Source organism: Eulemur rufifrons, chromosome 25 (genome assembly GCF_041146395.1).
Source record: "Eulemur rufifrons isolate Redbay chromosome 25, OSU_ERuf_1, whole genome shotgun sequence".
Taxonomy (NCBI): domain Eukaryota; kingdom Metazoa; phylum Chordata; class Mammalia; order Primates; family Lemuridae; genus Eulemur; species Eulemur rufifrons.
The window spans coordinates 14083779-14104047 of NC_091007.1; the positions used below are offsets into that span (position 1 = coordinate 14083779).

The 20269-nt window shown below is 37.2% G+C and overlaps 1 protein-coding gene across 3 annotated transcripts in view; it reads right to left on the reverse strand.

Moving 5' to 3' along the window:
- Positions 1 to 20269, reverse strand: part of NEBL (nebulette) — a 321698-nt gene that overhangs the window by 3836 nt on the left and 297593 nt on the right. The window contains exons 25-26 of one of the 3 annotated variants that reach the window (XM_069458752.1): positions 19422 to 19514; positions 18081 to 18230 (exon numbers count right to left, since the gene is read on the reverse strand). The exons of 1 other annotated variant lie outside the window; for it this stretch is intronic. In XM_069458752.1, coding sequence (XP_069314853.1) covers positions 18081 to 18230; positions 19422 to 19514 — 243 coding nt within the window. The remainder of the gene's footprint in view (positions 1 to 18080; positions 18231 to 19421; positions 19515 to 20269) is intronic. One more of the 3 variants, XM_069458753.1, reaches the window with a different exon arrangement.

A 20269-nucleotide genomic window follows, 5' to 3' on the forward strand; every position in this document is an offset into this window, starting at 1 on the left:
TTGCCATTTTTGTTCAATCAGGTTAGGCATATAAACTAATTATAATGTATTGATTTAATCAGGACAGTTTTTATTATATAAAAAGAGTAAGAAGATGTAATTCTTGGGTGATGTGAATAATTAATATTTTATAAGTGACAAATTCACTCTAATGATATGTGAGATCATCAATACTTTAAAGAAATTTATTCATGAGAAAATTACAAATCACTTAATGCGTTCTCCAGATGATAATTATATTAGATTGAGTGGGGACTTTTTAAAATAGTGTTTGAATAAATTTATCTTACAATGTTGTTACAAAATGTCCAGATATGGCACCAAAGAGAAACTGCCAAGATCTTCACTTGAATTATAGTATAATGGAAAGTTACTAAAACATCATTAAACATCAAATACTTCAGAAAACAGCACTCATTAACATAATCAACTCAATTTAAATATTTACTGTCGAGAGATGTCAAGGATATTGTCAGAATGTACTTGCAAAGAAAAAAATAATGAAATTCCCATAGATATCCAGGCCCACTTAATTAGCTGAGTAAAAGAGGCTTTTCTATGTATTGAGAGCTGGAAGCATTGGACATTTATTCACTCCCTCAACTCTCAGCAAATATTTATTAGTTCATGTGTGCACAGGGCTTACTGCATTTCCTGTCACACAGTAAGCCTACATAAATGTTAATAGTTATCACTGTCCACTATATCCACAGCATGCCAGGAATAAGAGGAGTGACAATTGCCCTCCTAAAACAGTGATGGCCCTGGGCACCTGGCCCTTTACTCAATTAAGAAAATGGCTCTAGATACTTAGAGCATTTCCAACTAAATAAATAAGTCAATGACTCAGACTGCATACCCCAGACTGGTAGTCTTGAACTGGTTTTTAACCATTTAAACCAGTCATTGCTTCATTAATTATTTCTTGAATCTATCTGTAAGTTTTAAAGATTAAATGTAAACATCTCTGTAAATTTACTTAAAAATTAAAGCAAATCTATTATTACAGTATTTTCAACTAGGAACTTTAATTTTTGATGGACGGAGTTCAGTACAACCACCTTAAAATATTTTGGGAAAACTTCCAAGAAACGACAGGGAAAAAAATATGCCATCTCATACTCTGTAATACATTTATGTTCACACAATTCATCCATCACAATCCCAGCTTAGAGCCCACAAGTACTGGCAATTCAAGAATGTTGTTTAGCAATGTTCTCTAACTTTGGCTTTCAAAAAACAGGTATGTTCATGCCTGCTAAATTGCTCATATCTGAGTTTCAAATACAGCATGAAAAGAAAGTAATGTGTGCAGGTTGGAGAGAGCAGAGAAGAATGTTTAGAATGAGAAACTTTGCAGTAAATGTAATCCATCCTGCCCTTATGTTTTCTCTTCATGCCTTTATCAATTACTCTCATTTCCCTCTCTGGCTGAATTGCTTAATGAAAACTTCCTTTGAGATTATAAAACCTTGCTATCTATCTTACACCATGTGCAATAAAAGAGTTTTTAGGAAGCTCCTATTAGGGTTATGAAAAATATAACTGAGAGCCTAGAGGAATCAACTGAGTAAAAGCAAATGCCAATTTACAAAGAGGCATAAACATTGCTTTTCTACTCTTAAGCAACATGAATGCTTTGTTGGAAACATAAGGAAAACAAGCAAAAGAAAGTTTAAAGCGATGGCTTTGGAAATTGGATTTATTGATAATTTGGCTGAGAAATAGCTATTCCACATATGATTTCTTCCGTGAAAATATGGAGTTCAAAGGGTTTTGAAAAAGCAAGATGTTAGGTTAATTTTGCAACAAACAAGAACTTCTTTTCAAGGAGAAAAACACACAGTGCCCTCTTTATTAAACTAGTGGTCAGACACCATTAGCACCAGTACAGATGGATGATGGTAAAGGTGCAATGGTTTTTCAACCAACGAGTCCTGAGGTTGAAGGTTTTTCATTTCAATAACATTAAAGCCACAAACAATAGCTTTAGTTATCATAAGGTGACAACAATACACAGGAGTGTGACTCGACTTTCATTTCACATTGGTAAGATTTACTAACCAAAGATCTGGAAGCTGACTAAAGCTCTAAGCATTTCAGCCTCTATTTGGAATATCCTACAATATTAACATAAAACCCAAATGTCTCTTCAACTACACAATAAAGTTTTTCCACCAACAGCCCATACTAATATCTTCGCTTTAATGTTTATTTTTAAAATAGGAGATAAAACCAAGAAAAAGAAGTGGGTAGATATAGAGATCATAAACAGAAGATGAAAAGAGAAGAAGAGAACATTTTTAAGAGACTTAACAAGTCTGAAACTGGACAAAGGAGAAGATATATGTAAAGATAAAGATTGGAGTAAATGAATGGAAGAAATATATGCACAATAAAAAGAGAAAAGTGCCCAAAAAGAAGTCCACCTTGGGAGATGTATCCAGAGCAAGTGAAAGAAGAGAATATTATTTAAATATCCTTGGTGTGCATGGTGCTTTGTATGTTGTCATTTAATCACCTAAATAGGTATCACAACTACCTAAAATAGGTATCATTCCCACTTTACAGAATAAAATAAAATAGAGACTGAGCGATTAAGCAGGAAGACAGCAGAATAATTATCTTCATATAGTGAAGCCACAGCAAAGGTCTCAAGACATTGTAGAAAAAGTGGAGATGGTGAAAGCCCCACAGTGATAATAGAGTAAGGGTTGATGGCCAAATTCCAAACATCAAAAAAAAAAAAGTACTTTATTGACTAACTATAGATATAACATGAACAGAGAAAATAATTTGGGTTTTTTTCTTATAGGCTTACTTGTTCAAAAAAATCCAGAAAAAGGAAAAAATCATCCTTCAGAAATTTTCCAATAAAGAGTCTACGATATTGTCATAGGAATTATTTTCATATTTTCTAACACAACTATGGTTTTATGAGCTAATGCATGTCAAAGAATTTAATGAGGTTTTGCTTTTGGGTTTTAGGACAAAGAATCCCTATATAGACAATCAAAGAGACACTGCTAAAAGAGAAATTATGAAGATGTTGTTAATCTTGAAGTAAATATTAAATAATTAGCTTTATCCTAGTTAAATCCTATCTACTCCACGATTAAGGTGGTTGAGCTATGTGGTAATATAGTAGGCCCATGATGTGGATTTTTGTGCTCTGATAGCTTTTATACATGTCATTAAGAGTTTCAGGTCAGAGTCTCAAGTCCTATTGGCGTCTGATTCTCCCCACAAGCCTTAAATGGGAACTGAATCCACAAAGTCTATGCTGAATCCAGCAACAAGATGTTTTATTTTTCATCTGACAGAATCCTTAGTGTGATAGAAAATCCTTTTCCTTCCCTGCAGAAAACAGAAACGAGCCATACTGCCTTTTGGTTTTAGTTTGCTAGTTCTTAATTATAAGCTATGAATAGGCAACTGCCTACGAAACAAGCTTGCTGAATAACAAACTATGAAGACACAGCCTTTAATATAAAAATGAAATGATCTATAATTGAATTTAAACCGCCAAGTTTTAAATGCCTAATCATCATTGTGATACAAAATAATGGCTCAAACTGTGGAAATCATATGTAAAAGTAAAAGCAATCATTACTATTTTATGTATTAAATTTGCAGCTCTCAGCAGAGGCAACGAACTGTGAGAAGGAAGGAAAGGAGATTACGGACTAAGGACAGTGAAGGATCAGTTACTTGCAGTGGTCTCCACCTGCACATTAAATTCAATCAGGATCTTTTAACACATACTATGTTCAGCTCCTTCAGACGAATTAAATCAGAATCTCAGGTGGCAGTAGGGGGAACTGGGTATTGCTGTTTTACTTTTTCCAATTGGCAGCCACGATGCAGAACTACTGAACTACCATTGGCTTCCTTCTCCCTCACCTGACAACAATTTAGGGACATATGTGGCCCTATTTTAAACATGCTATTCCCAAGTTCCCTCTCCAGTTCCCCGGTGTCTTGTTTCCAATGCCCGTGGAGGCAGATGTTTAAAGCTGGGACTCAAGATGCAACCAGGGACTGTGGAAGAAATCTAAGTCAAGAGGAAGCTCATCATAGAATAATTCAGAGGTTAATGCATAACACTCCTGGTAGGGCCATCGCACAAGGCAGCAAGGGCGAGGAGACCGCACTTTCTGGGAGCTGACCAGAGCAGGACCTGGTCACCAGCTGGCAAAAAAGGAGGACTGTGCAACCAAAAAGTGTTTTTGCAAAATCAAAAATTATCTCCCAAGCCAATACTAGGTTCCCAACAATTTTTTCCTTTTAGACTCCCATATTATCTTTGTTTTAATTTTCTAATTTTAACTAAACTTTATTGCAATTACTATACGTAATCTATGCTACTTACAGCAATATAGAATATTACTATATTATGGTAATAACATTATTACTATTATCACTCTAAGTTTGTACATCTCTTTATTGCAGTGAAATATATCTATCATAAAATGTATCATTTTAACTATTGTAAGTGTACAGTTCTTTGGCATTAAATACATCCCCACTGCTGTACAACCTGCAAATCTCTTTTAAGAAAATGCAATATACATAAAAGTATTTAAGCACCTAGGTGTGTCCCCGCCTATGAAAGTTAATGGGGGTAAAGATGTAACATAAAATTCTGCTTCCCCAGAAATACAAAGTATGAATACAATAAAAGTTTGATAATATAAATTAAATGCTTATAACTCTGTTTGCTCAAGACTTTCCTTGTTTTAGCTCTGAAAGTTCTGATTCCCGGGAACACCCTCAGCCTCCAGCAATTTGGGATGGCCAGTTCCCTTACTTACGATGTGCCAGGCCCTGTGCTTAGCCCGTCACATGCTTCAGCTGGTATATGGGTCACCATGATCCCCTTTTCACAGATAAAGCATCTGAAGGTTAGCAGGTGAAGTAACTTGGTCAAATATCAGAGCTGAGTGGGAGCCAGGATTTAATGCCAATAATCTGACTCCAGAACCCTAACTCTTGACAATACTAAGCCAAAATGATCGTGAAAGAAGTAACAAAACAGTATGCAATTAATTTCCAAATAACCATTGTGAATGGAGAAAAGTGCAAAAGCACTTTGATCTGGAGAGCAGAGAAGACTCTAGGAGTAAGGAGATTGGTTTGAAGAGTAGGCAGCCATCCCTTCCTGCAGGAGGGAGTGGGAGGAAGAGGAAGGGAGAGGCAAAGAAAACTGAGCTTAAATGCCTGGGGACACAAGCAAGCCAGGCTTCTTAGGCTCGCAGAAGTTACTCTATGTGTCATTAACTTTTCTGTGTGTGTGACAAACTCTGGGGAATACATTCAACAAGAAGTTTATGTGTATGTGGTCTGATGAGGTATGCTAGAACATCTCTGGGAGGAATTATGGAGACAACCATTCATTCATTCTTGGAAAAGCAAACTCAAATCACAAAAGTAGCATCATCTCTGAAGCAATGGCTTTTAGATTTCTTTTGAGGGTCATTCTAGCCACTGGAGACAGACAGAGAGAGAGAGAGAGAGAGAGAGCGCGCGCATAAGCGAGCGCGCGCCGTGTGTGTGTGTGTGTGTGTGTGTGTGTGTGTGTAATCTTTGTTTCTGCTTCCTATTGCTAAGACCAACCTGTTTTATCCAGGTCAATTATTCAGTCACCTTATCCTGTATGAGTAATTTCAAATCTATGTTCACTATCACATCTCCCAATGTGACTTCAATCACTTTCCCACCAAGTAACGATGACCCCATAATGACGGCACCTAACCATCTTCAAAATCATTTTGCACAACCCTGGCTAAAAAGTGTCCTCCCCCCCACCAAGTCAGTATCAGAACAGTGATAAGCGTTATTGCCATAAACATATGAAGGATTTACTTGAAAATACAATTAAACCCAAGAGATTACTATTCTCTTCCCTAAGTTTAAATAATCAGATTTATAACATTGTTTAAATAAAATAAAAATTGAATATTTAAAGACTATCACCTGCTAACTGCAAAAGGAAACACATAGTTTGTACTTTATCAACTATACATATACACATTAGATTTCAGCATTTCATTTCTATAGTTGGCTTAGTTCTCTCACGTAAGAACTTCTAAAATATTATAATATTTTGGGGACTCTGCAGTTCCTAAATATTGAGAAAATACCAAATTTGTTACATTTTTAAATTATTTGCCAGTTAAACTTGATTAGTCTCGCAAGCCCAGAAAAGCAGTATGTTTTGATTTCGAAGCTAACTGGTTTTTCTCTGGAAAAAATAAGTCTGTGAATGTTCTCCGACAGAACTGAGCAAAGACATAATATGGCTTAAATAGGACTAGATAGCTTTAGATTGAAGAATTCCTGCTATTTTGCTTCAGAATAAACTAGGCAATTTACTTACTACATTTAGATAGGAATTTCAGCTTGCATTTATTTTTCTCAGATTTGTTTCTCACTGTAGCTCTCTAAGCCAGGATAAACTCCCCAACTTGTAGCTATAATTCAAACTACAAATATAAGCAGGGTTTGTTCTTGATGGAAAAGGAAATAATTTCTTCCCCAAATTAAAGAGTCTTTAATAATATTCTCATGGCACAAATCCATATGGTGTGTATCTGCATGCACGTGAACATATGTGAGCCATCTCCCAAAATAAGACAAAAATAAATAAAGGAATGTACAGTATGGATACATATGTAGTTTCCTGACAAGAACTACATAATTTGGGGCAGTTATTTGATAAGATAAAAGCAATACAGAATGCAAGAATAGCAGGTAGACCGAGATGCTATTTCTATTCATGTAAACCGTATCATTAAGACTAGTTTGTGGACGCAAATTATACCATGATTGAAGAGTCTAGCTAACATCAAAATTGGGATTTTCCTCAGTGAATCCCATTGCCAATGTTGTATAAATCAGTCTTTCATATGAAGACTCATTATTCGAGTACAATGAAAGAAATTCCCGTTATGCCATTGCAGAGGATACTCTGTAAGCAGTTATTGGATATAGGGATGCAATATATTTTTTAAAGACTTAAAACTGCATTGCCTTTGGCTTTTTCTTAAACTAGTCAATTCAAATGCTCACTCTTAGGGAATATCATTGATCCACAAGGAATTCCCAGATGAAGTTTTACATTAGGCATTCTTATTTACAAGCTACACTACATATCATATATGGACACACCTCAGTACTGATTACATTGAATGAGTGTGTATATGTTTCAACAGATAGACATATATGAAACTGACTCAATGAGTCCCCAATATGATTTGAAGATAGACGAATATGAGAAAATGAATGTAAATGATTGTCTGGGTCTCAGAGACCCCAAGTTCTTGGTTTGAGGTGAATGGCTGGGGCTGGAAAAACAGACAGGTGAGAAGAGTCCCTGTCGGGTAGGGAGGGCAGCAACAGGTCATTGTGGTCCAGGGCACACACTTATCAGGACAGTTAGACAGGAGAGAAGTAAGAGCTTGACAGACAGACTAGTAAACAAGTTTAATGCGCATGTGTCAGGTATATGATGCAAGATAAAGATCAAGGACCCGAATGTCTGGACAATGTAGCATGGGCAGATCAGGAATATTTCAGAGAACAGATCAGGCAATAAAAGGTAGGGAATCTGGCCACCGGAAATGAAGCGCATGATAAAGAATTTGAGCAACAGGAGATAATGGCCAAGGAAAATGCAGAAACTCAATACAATGTCCCCCTGCTGTATCATTTCCAGGGCATGGAAATTTTAAAGAGTTCGTGTAAAGTCAGGATCTAGTCCTATGACCTACTTGCCCATGGCTTGGGGCAAGAGGATGTCAGGCACTTGCTTGAAATGGAAAGTGGGAGAAAGTCAGCAAAATGTGTGACTGCAGAGATAACATTATGACTTTACTGTCTTGCATGTGAGACAGATATGTAAATACATATACATATTCAGTCTAGCATCTAACTTGGACATCAATTTTGACCTATGAAAACCAAAAACTACTATTTGCATTTCATTTGCTAATGTTCAACCTGATGAAAAACAAGAATATCTGTTTTCTCCTTTACATGCACGCCACTTCAAAATGTATAACGCTCTTCCAAAAAGTGTTCTTATTTGACACATATGCTATAACCACTTTATAGCCTTTCTGAAAATCAAACCTTCTCTTTCTCCCAATCAACTCGGCTTCACAGGAAATATATTTTTAATGTTTTATTGTTTCTATGTTAAGCGTCAGATGTTTCTCCTTCATACACATACGGAACCCTTTGATTGAATCTTGGCAAATCAATGAAAGACATGTGTGCATTCTGGCACAAGTGCTGTTCATTAGCATTTGATCCTTTCCCCAACTTCACACTCAGAAAGGGAAACTTATGACATTTCTTTCATTCCGTTTCTATTGAGACTACAAATATGAGTTTCTCTAAGGAATATTTTAAAACGCTTATCTTCATTTAAAATAAACTTGCTAGTATTTCTCTTTTAGCCACTACTTCGGTTTTCTGATTATGGACTGGAGACCCCCAAGTTCAATCAGAAGCCTGAAACTTTTTCTTGGAGTAATAGAACTAATGAAAACTTTCTAACAATTTATAACACGTGCTTTCTTAGAGGCTAGATGTACTGCCTAGATGGTTAAACATGATCATGTGATAGTCTACTAATTCGGGTTTACATTATAAAGGAATAATTCATTTTCCTATTGATCAGTTTCACCACAGAAATTTAGTTTTTCAATCAATTCTTCAAGTCTTCCTAAACTTAAGTGAAGATACTAAAACAGTACTTTTGTTTTTGACAAATATTAGCAAACTTTTTTAAGGCTGAATAATATTCCATTCTTCCATCAATGGGTATTTAGGTTGTTTCTATATCTTGGCTATTGCGATAAAGACACAACAAACACGGGGGTACAGACATCTTTACCACCTGGTGATTTCATCTCCTTTGAGTATATATCCAGAAGAGGGATTGCTGTATCATATAGTTCTATTTTTAATTGCTTTAGGAACTTCCATATTGTTTTCTATAATGTCTATACCAATCTACATTCCTACCAACATTGTACTAGGGTTCCTTTTTCCAGGAGTGTATTTTCTAGTAGGTTGTTCTGGTTACCTACTTTTAAAACTATGCCCGTGATTAAAAACCAACAACCCTGAACTAGGGTCAGAATGCCATCTATAAATCAAAAAGTACGAATTCTCAATGGGAGAAGAAAATCAGCCTAAAAATCAATGCAAATACTAGCCAAAGGGTTGTGACTTTATGGATATTATTCATAATAAAAGAGATTTTGAAACACTGCTGATGGGATCTAGATCCATCACTTTCTAAATATAGTAACAGTTCATTATTATTATATATTGTGCCTATGTTTAGTATTTCTGTTCTCAATTTAAAGGCAAATTGAATGATGGCTGTTGTCCTTAGGAACTTAGGACACATTCCAGTGGTCTTTGCTGAGTCTGGGAACATGAGGAATTATTCCTGCGTTTTATCTCCCTTCCTTCACCATTCATTCACTGCGCCTTCCGCTCCTGTACTGGGTACTGTAGGGAAAGCTAAACAGCACATTAGTTCTCTTGCTCCAGAGTTCATGATCTCACAGTAAACTGGAGTATACTGGACAGAAGCTGCGCTAAAGGTATGGGTTTCAGAAATCAGATGGGCACTTTTCTTTATTGAGTCCCTACTGAGGACAGATGTCACAAGTAAAATAAAATGCTGAGATGGGAAATATTTATATGGGAACAGAAGTGTTAATGTAGGACTAATTTACTGACTTCTTGGTTATGGGAGGCCATTAGTTGACTCGGGCTTTGTAATAAACATAAGTTTAAATGTAACATTCCAATTCCTGCTTTTTAAAAAACAACTATAATAAATTATTGCTCTTTGACCCTCAAGTCAAATTAGCTTTAATTAGACACCTAGAAATTAAAGTCTAATGCCAAGATCTATTGATTTAACACACATAGCAAAGCTGCTTATTTATATTTCAGATCAAACTTTAATTTGAATATATTTATGAATTCAACAATATTTATTGAGTAGCTACTATAATCCAGGTACTGTTCTAGGTGTTGTTATAGACTAGAGAACAAAGCAGACAAAAAGATTCTGTTCCAATAGGGTTTGTATTCAGGGGGAGACACAAACAATATATTAATTAATTAATATATAATGACATGTCAGGTAGTAAAAAGAGTTGTGGGGAAAAAAATCAGCCAGGTAAGGGGACAGAGAGTTATGGGTATATATATGCAGGCTGAGTGCTTTCTAGGTAGAAGGGAAGACTTTTTGATTAGCTGACATTTATTCAGAGAGCTGAAGGAAGACAGCAAGCTACAAAAACACCTGGGAGAGAGTATCCTAGGCAAAGGGGCCAGTGATTGCAAACGCCCAGGGTGGAGAATGCCTGGCATGTTGAAACAGCCAGGAGGTCTGTGTGGCTGGAGCCAGGAGACTGGTGGCAGATGAAATTGGAGACACGACCAAGAGCCAGATCATGCAATACCTTATAGACCAAGGATTTCGGATTTTAGGCTAACTGTAATTAGAAGTCATTGGAGTTTCTGGAACAAGGTTGTATTGAGATCGGGTGCAGCTCTTCAAAGGACATGCTGGCAGCTAGGGTGGGGACCAGACCAAGGAGAGCAAGGATGGAATTGCAAAGCACAGGACCCTATTTCTGCAATCTCAATGAGACAGGACGCTGATTCACTCAGGGCACAGAGAGGGTAGTGAAAAGTGGCTGGATTTGGGACAGATACATTTTGAAGACAGAGCCATCATCAGTCTTCTAGATGGATCAGACGTGAAGGATGAGAGGAAGAACGGTGATATATTACATGATCAAGTCATCAGCTGAGACGGTGAACACAAAGATCAGAACAGGTGGGCGGGGAGTTTGGTGAGGAAGACAGGAAAGATGATTTTGGTTTCAGGTATAAGATTTGAGATGCCTATTAAACATCCAGTAGTTGGATATTTTGCAGAGAGTGTGGGAACTATTAGAGTAGGGAGATGTTTTGGTTTTAGTGTTTCTGCTTTTCTGCATAAATGACAAATGTCAACAAAAAGAAAGGTTGTGATCTTTGAAATAAAAATCCAAAATACTGTTCCTACACTGTTAGTCCTTCTAGTGGACTGCCATGAAGGCCTCCTGGTCTCTTGGTGCCCAAGGAGTCAATTTTCTTGGTAGAATCTAAATCATCCAATGCAGACCAGATTCACAGAAAAGCTCCCAGTATTGATTAAACCTCCAAAAAAGAGACACAACTTACCTGTAAGTCCAGTTAACAGGTTCTCTCCATAGCCTCTAAAGCTATTGCAGGATAAAGGCTGAGGAAAGTGTTCGGGGACTATATTCAAATGATCCTGGCTCTGCAGAGGTCGTGGCTCACTCTTTAGCCTGTCTGGTAGACACACACACCCCCTGGGCTCAAGTTGTGTCAAACCACACAAAGTTCCCAGTGTGCTACGCTCTGTTAAAGTGCTATTTTTCTGCCTATAACACTCCTATGCCACTTCTCTACCTGGCTAATTCTAACCCTGCACAATTCTCCATCACAACGCTTTCCTGAGCACAATGGCTTTGTGCATCAGGTTCACCCACCAAAATGTGAGTTCTTTGAAGACAATAACTGTATCTTTTATTTCTGTGTTTCCAGCATCTCACACATATGGAAGATACTAGATAGATGTTTGGGGAAAAGAACTGATGGAGTTATGGGTACCAGAAAACACTAGGGCAACTGGCTACCTAACTGATACAATGCCCTCTTGGCATGCTATGGGCAATGTATTGAGAGTTCCAGAGTGTTCTAAAGCATCTCTTGCAACCTAAACCCTTTTGAAGACATATTACCTGAGATGGAATGCTATACAAACAGCCAGGCAGAAGTGGGTTAAACTGCCATAGAATTCAGAAACTTACTTTCAGTCAGTTAAGGCAGGACTAGCTCATCCCGATAAGATCCTTTCCTGGCAAACTGGGAAAGTTCACAAGGTTTCAAAACTGAAAATGTCTATTTTGAAAAGTGCATCTGTTTTTCATTCCCCATTACACTGCCATACCCTTTCATGCTCCAGAGGTAGACAGAAACATGTAAAATACCTGAAGCAAAACTGAGTACAAGTTCAAACTGAGGCAGGCTAAACACTGGGTGAGACTGCAAACACATAAAAATACAACAGAAAAGTGCAAGTTAAAGAAAATCAAAGAAACACAAAGTGGTACGAGGAAACAGCTACATGTTGCCTGCAAGTGAACTACAGACAAACACAAAGATCAAAGTAAACCTCACAGTGAAATAAGCAAAAAACCATCAGGATTATTTCCACGAAAGGAACCATGTGTCAAATGAAATATAAGTTAAATGAATCTAATACCAACAGGCAATAAAGATAATTTCAAATAATACTATTCAGGAATCAAAACAAAATTGGATGAAGTTTAAATAGAAGTCTCTGTTATTGAATCAAAGTAACACAGTAGAGTTGTACAATGGTACAATGGTACAACAACCAAAGGAACCCTTTGGTAACTTAATATATTGGAAAGTAGATCGAAAAGTAAAGAAAGCTCAGAATAATCACATAAGAAAATGAAAATATTCAGCAATCAAAGCAAGATGGGAAAATATCATGAGAAACATATAACTAAAACAATAATAAAAACTTAAAGGAGAAGGGCTTATATGTTAATGCTCATGAAAACCAAATGTGAATGGTGAAAACGTTGTACTTGTGCCTCAAGGAAATAAGCTGATGGTTTAACCCTTCGTCCTAACAATCAGAATTTCCTCTGACTCATAAGAAGGACCTAAAACTATGACCTTCAAAATTGCCCAGCCACTTCATTCATAAAGTCACACAGACTACTTTCAGAACATAAGTACATTTTCATACTTAGAAGGAAGAGAAAGAAAAAGAAAGAGTTCATTTAAATGTATGGCATTGGCTTAGGAAATATAAAATATCTTACAAAGCTTCTTGTTCCATCCCCTTAATGTGACAGGTTTGAAATCTGAGCCTAATAGGGTTAAATGACCTCCTCGAGAGCCCAGAGCATTGGACTTCAGACCAATGTTTTGTTCTCCTGCTCAGGGTTCTGGCCACTGCAGGACACCTCTGCCACACACACCACCTCAACCACAGGGACACAACCGAGTATTAAAGGACATCTTTCTGGGACATAATGTGTTTTATCACATAAATTACATGTAGATAGGAGGAATAAGTTCCAGTGTGCTACAGCACTGTAGGATGACCATACTTAACAGTAATATATAGTTTCAAATAGTTAGAAGGAGGTTATTGAATGTTTCCAACACAAAGAAATGATAAATGTTTGGGATCTAATTAGCATATTAGATGAATATGCTAATTACCCAGATCTGATCACTATATATGTATCAAAACATCATTACGTACCCCTTGAATATCTACAATTATTATTTTTCAATTTAAAAAAACTTTTAAAAAGAAAAAGAAATCAATCTTTACAATGATCTAGTATAGCAGTGGTGCTAGGAAGACAATCATGAACCAAAAATTCTAACACTTTAAAAATAAGTAAATAAGTAAAATCAATTTAAAGGAATCCATAAAATCTGGAAGAAAAATAGCATTTCTAAATGCTTCACATTTTCTTTTTTCTTCATCTTACCCCTAACAAGTATTGTTGAAAATTCTATTCAATTTCTAGGATAGAATTTAAACAAATGCATGTGATTGTTAATACTAAAGACACTAAAGATTTTCATCAATCAGTTGTCATCACCATAACAGTCTCTTTCTATACAGTCAATCAGCACCTTCTTACCAGAGCCCAGCAGAGCACACGTTTCAAAGGGGACCCTGAATTTCAAAGCCACCAAGAAGTCATGGATACCACGTCTTTCGTTTCCAAGTAGGAAAAAAAAAACCCACTGGGAATGTTTCCACTTTAGGTTGTTTTTTCAGTTATGCTTTAATGTTACTGAAACATCAAAAGATCATCAAAAATGTAAGAATGTTCTTGAAAGACTTCCACAAGAGAATTCCATTTTATAAAAATAATTATACTCACACATATTTATATCTGTGGTCCTAGTTTTCAAAATATGAGTTTGGCTATTTCGTTCCTTCATCAGATATTAGCTGAGTGCTCGTTCTAAGAGCTGGAGATACAACAGTCAACAAAGGAGTTAATATCCCCGCTCTCGGAGGGCTTATAGTCTAGTGACGCAGAGACAGACAGACAAATAAACAAATCAGTACAGAGTATCTCAGGTGGCGTCAGGTGCCAGGAAGGAAAAGAAAGCAGGGTAAATAAGGGGACAGCCAATGACAGGAAAGATGCTGTGTTACCTCTGGTAGGGAGAAAGGGTCTCTGATAAAGTGTCATCTGAGCTGAAACACAAAGAAAAATGGTGCTAGGGAAGCAAGTATCTGGGGGTGGGGGAGTGTTCCAGGCAGGGGGAACAGTTAGTGCAAAGGCCCTGGGGGGAGCTTTCTTGGAAAGGTTGAGTAAAGCAAGGAGACCAATATGGTGGGAGTGAATGGGAATACTGGGAATTGTAGGAAATGAGTTCAGAGCAGATGCCAGAGCCCAAGATTGGACGCAGGTCTTGTATGCCATGGTGTGCACTTGGGTTATCTTCAGAACGAAATGGTAGAAGGGTGACCTGATCTGACTGAGGTTTCAAGATTATTCCAGCCGCTGAGTGGAGAACAGACCAGGGCAGGAAGTAGGCAGGGACCCCAGTCAGCAGGTGACTGTGATCATCCAAATGAGAGGTGGCAGAAGCTGACACAGGGCTGGCCACAGTGAAGATGGGGACAAGAAGTCAGACTCTGGATATTTTTGTCATGGTAGAGCTGACAAGATTCGCCAGTGGATTGGCTGTGGGTGAGAGTAAAAGACAAGAGTTAAGGATGACTCCAAAGGGTTTGACCTCAGCACCCGGAAAGGAAAGGTGAAGCTGCCACTTAGCAAACAGGGAAGCCTGGGAAAGTAGTAGATTTCTGGAAGGAAGGTCAGGAGTGGGGAGTGGGGAGTGGGGAGGTGGTTTTGAACTTATTTGGTCTGATATGTCACTAATCATTTGAATATGGACACATGGTACCAACTGGTAGACTGTGCTTTGCTTCACTTAAATAAACTTAGCATATTCCCATGTATCCTAAAATTTTTTCAAATTAGCATAGATATCTTGTGGATACATCATTACTTGTGTTTATGTTATAAAACTTATTGGTACATCGTTATTTTTGCTTCCTACCTCAATATCTGTTTTCTAAAATAGGATAAGTCCCTAAAGACAGAGCTTCTTGGCCTCATAATAGATGCCCGAGAATGAGAGATATTTATAAATGACTCCAAAGAGTCAACTTTTTCATACAAGGCATTTTTTGAGTCACTGAGCCAACCCTGCCTGCCAAAAATCTCTCCTGCCACCATCCACAGAGTCTAAAATTCCCCCATTTAAAAAAATTTAATTATTCCCTCAGAACCATGTGTTATTCAAATTCTAGTATAAATGCAAGAATATTTATCTATACCTTCTTCCAATGAAGATATTTTCTCATTCAGTCTCGCTCAGTATAGGGTCCTTTTGCTAGATTTTTTTTTTTTTTTTTTTGAGACACAGTCTTGCTCTGTCACCCAGGCTAGAGTGCAGTGTCGTCATCATAGCTCACTGCAACCTCAATCTCCTGGGGGCTCAAGTGATTCTCCTGCTTTAGCCCCCTGAGTAGCTGGGACTACAGTCACTCACTGCCATGCCCGGTTAATTTTTTGTATTTTCAGTAGAGACAGGGTCTCACTCTTGCTCAGGCTGGTCTCCAACTCCTGCGCTCAGGCAATCCTCCCACCTAAGCCTGCTAGAAATAATTTAGAAAAAAAAGGAAGGAAGGTAGGCTTGAGAAGAGAAAAAGGTGATAAACTAACAGCAGATTTTCAAATGGAGGCATCAAGTAGGCAATTAGAGGTCAGAGGAGAAGGCTGCACCGTAGATCAATTTGGAAGTCATCATCTGAGTCAATGATCAGGGTTTTATAGCCTTGGAGGAGAGAATGCAATAAAACAAGTGGTCCTGGGCATAGTTTGCTGGTACATAGGGAGCTGAGACCTCCACAGAATGGGGTCTCTGAATTCTCCTTCTCTACACAGATTCATCCAAGACCTAATCACAGACGGGAGGATGACTTGCAAACTGATCTCCAGTGCAGCCTTCTCCTCTGAACTCTGATTGCCTACGTGACACCTCCATTTTCACATCTCAGTGACGCACCACTGCTGTGCTCTGCCCTAACAGAAACACTTTCTCCCAAAGCCCCTAGGCCTAGTTAACTTCCGTGAGCACTCACATGTCAATGCAAACAAACATCCCTTCCCTGCAGAAGGCTTCCCTGACAGCGAGGACTGCCGGAATCGCCCTGTTATTGCAGCTCCCATTCTGTCCTCTCCCAGTACCAACTCTGCTCATAATTATATATTATTTGTCTAAGTCTCTGCTAAATGCCAGGGTCCCCCCTCAACACATTAAGCCCCTCACAACGGATGCATGTCTCTTTTGCTTACTGCTGTGTGCATTGCCAGACCCAAGCTCTTGGCTGGTGTACAAAGAGCATTCAGTAAACATCTGCTGGATAAATGAATGAAAGTCATGTGGGTGTGTACAGACATGAAGTAAAGGGTCATTCATGAAGCAAAGCCTCTGTAGCACCTTGCATTTGGGAGAGATGTCAACTCCAATATGCTGAACTGAGTCATCTTTGAGCTGTGATAGTATATTGGTTAGTACTCTGTGTTGTGAGTAATGTTTGAGAAGGTTGATCAGAATTAGTTTTTGCATTTGCTTTGGGTTTTATTTATCTCATCAAGCATCAACATTATTCTGTACCTCTAGAACCCCAGAAGGCACTGAATGGAGAAATCAATAAGACCAAAAAAAAAAAAAAAAAAAAAAAATCAGGAAGTTACAGAACCCTTTGCTAGTAAACCAGACACAAAAAGGGAAGATCTCATGTATTTTATCTACAATAAAGCAAAACGAGTTTATAATTATTTCATCAGACTTACAGAGAAAGGAAACCCTTAAAAACTTTCCACCACGCTAAGGCCAGTTCCAATTTATAATTCAAGATGCATAGAATATAACTGATTTTATTCTCATTAGTATTTTGTTGTAAAGAATACAAAAAAAATTACACTATTACAAAAGCTTTCATAGTTTCATCATCTCATCAGTCACACATTACTTTTTTACCCAAAACTGTTAAGTTCCTCAGCCTCAAATTTCCTGCCTTTGGGATTTCAGAGAAATGATATTTGTGGTTGACCTTTTGCTCTCATAGGCTTCAGTCCTCTCCCCCTCCTCGTGGCACTAAAACATAGCTACAACCAGGAATTGCAACACCTTAGTCTTAACCTTTAATGACAGCTTTATAAACAGGATTAGTTTAACATCCTAAAGAAATTCACTAAAAGTTCTAGACCTAATCCATCAACCTGGATGCAGAAAACAGGAGAAGATAGAGGAAAAGGGTGGGATATAAAGTAGAAGATTATTAACAATCAACTGTATTTTCCATTAAAAAAAAAAAACTCTCAGATCCCAAGTGTTAAACCTAATATCTTTTTGGCAATATCTAATTCTGCAAATGATATCAATATTTAAATACACACAAATTCATTGCAACCTCTTAGCCACTCTAATATGACTGTAAGATCGATTTCTTTTTCCTTAATGGAAATCAGATATAAACTTCACGGAACTCAAGTTTCCACTAGGACTATGCATATCCATCACCTACAACCCCGTGACACAGACTCCTATAGCAAATCCCAAGACCCTTTTGTCCTTACAGATCCAGTTGCAGTGACAACAGTGAAGTAAGACGAGAATAAAAAACAACATGCAAAAATGAAAATTAGTAGCTTTTTAAAAAAAAAAAAAAAAGGACTATTAACTTTCTAAACTTAGTTTTAAATTCTCAAATACACCCAAGCTAGATGTTTATGTAAAGGTGAAGAAAATGTTAAAGGCACTCTTGTGACACATTTAAAAAAATGAATCAATTTTCTTTGTAAGTGGTTAATGTTTGATACCTCCTTCATCAGACGGTCTGGTTACCTCACTGCAGCATGAAAAACTAGGGTAAATCTCGGAGATTTCTGACTTGTCATCTCCCACACCTGTACCAAAAGTACTGCTGGAATGAGATCGAGACCGGTGTCTCCTAAAGTGACTCGCCTTTTCTAGAGTGGAGGGAAAATATTCATACTTGTCATTAAGGGACTCAAAAAAAAAAAAAAACAAGAAACCAATTACTTAAAAGTTTAATACGGAATAGAAACAATCTTTTAGTAAATAATAATCCAAAATCTCAGCTATTACAAAGTTCTAGTCACCTACTCCCAAACTTTAGCATGCATGGCATCAACTACATAAATGACTTAAAAGTCATTTATACTCATTTTAAATCTAGATTTTAAAGGAGAGATAAGCACTGGGAAATTGATAAGTACTAAGAAAACACAGGCAAACTAATAAATTTCCATTGAATATAACACCTACTTATAAGTAATTCATTTCAAGTATTACCAGGTACACAGTATTTGTTGCTTTTCCTTTATTTTTAGAAAATTAAATGACACAGTTTGGCTAACTATGTGGATCAAATTGATAATAAAAATGCCAAAATCCCAACTTTGCCTTGGGTGTTCAATTTTATTAACATCAACAATTAAACATAGAGTAGAAATCAGAAAATGGAGCAAAACCTAAATGATATATCTATTTATATTGTTTAAAAAACTGTATACTGTCAAAGAAAGTCTGAAAGGTCAAATCGAGCTATCACTATACCCAAACCATTCATGTTTTGCTTTTAATTATAAACATACAGTCTAACGTCAAATAAGCTTCCCATATAAACTACTCATTTTACATGACCTAAAAACTCAGAGATCAATTTTAAGGACACTTGCATGATGCTCTATAGAAAACCTTTCTACTGTCCTGTATATAATTCTTTAAATCTACCTTGAAAATATTGTAACAGTGTATTTCCTGAAACCAATCTTTTTGTCTCAGCAGTTTATTGTAATACAAATAACCGCATGCGTAAACCCAGAAAGCCTATAAAATCATATTCAGTAATAAAAGGCTTTTTAAATGAATCTAGGACAAACTCATCTAGGATATATTAAAAAGTCTTTTTGCAAGTTTTCTTTTCCTTTATTTAAAATACCAATGATTAATGGTATTTTAAAGAAACATGGCACTTTCTTGACAGTTTGAAGTAGCATAGCACTTTTTTGGTTTCTCAAATTCTCAACTTCTCAAACCGTATTACACAAGTTGGCATGATGAACTTCTAGAGTTCATAGCAGCTTCACTTTCAGGACAAAACTATAATGGGGAAGAACTCAAAATGTCAGCAGTACCGGAGAGCATGTGCAGACTTCTAGACTGAATATTGTCTTCCAAGGGATCGATGTCGAAGATGGAGCCAGGGTCTGTGCGCCAAACTTTGAGGTCTTTTACCAAAAGGAAGAAATCAACACATCAAGAAGGAATTTAAAAAAAAAAGCTAGCACCAAAATAAGTCAAGCAAAAGCCTGGAAAGGAATGTATGTAAAAAGCGTACATGTAACATGCAAACCACTGTGCTGTAGATTTCACAAGTATCTGTTAAGAAAATTTCATAATCAAATTAAAGTCAAATTAAAGTCATCTGATCTACTCTTTATAGAACTGGTCTGTCTGGCCTTGCTGAAATACCTGTGACTCACCACCCAGCACACACACACAGGAGGCCACTATGTATGGCCCCCAGGCATCCCCTGAACCTCCAACCACTCTTGCTCTCCACATGTTGAAACAGGCAAAATGTTTGACTCAAGTTCCTTATTAAGGACATGTGACTAGTTCGGCACATGTGAGTAATTCATAGGAAATGATTGAGAGGTTTTTGTTTAAAAAAAAAAAAAAGCAAAACAATCAGAAAACTTCTCTCCCTATAACAGAAACAAATATTTGAAATGTAGAGAAGTGGCAAGCCCAGTTTTCATTCTGAGTCTGTGAGCACAAGCTAATAAATAGGATACGCTTATTCAAAAAGCGTTATGAGCAAGGCACCCAGCGAGGAACAATGAGGAATGGAAAGAGAAATCAGAACAGCTTCCTGCTCTCCATGGACCCCCCGCTATAGTCAGTGATCAGACTGCGAGAGCCAGTTTCTCCTCCTCCTGTTTTAGTTGGAGGCAAAATCCATATCTAATAACTTCCAAGT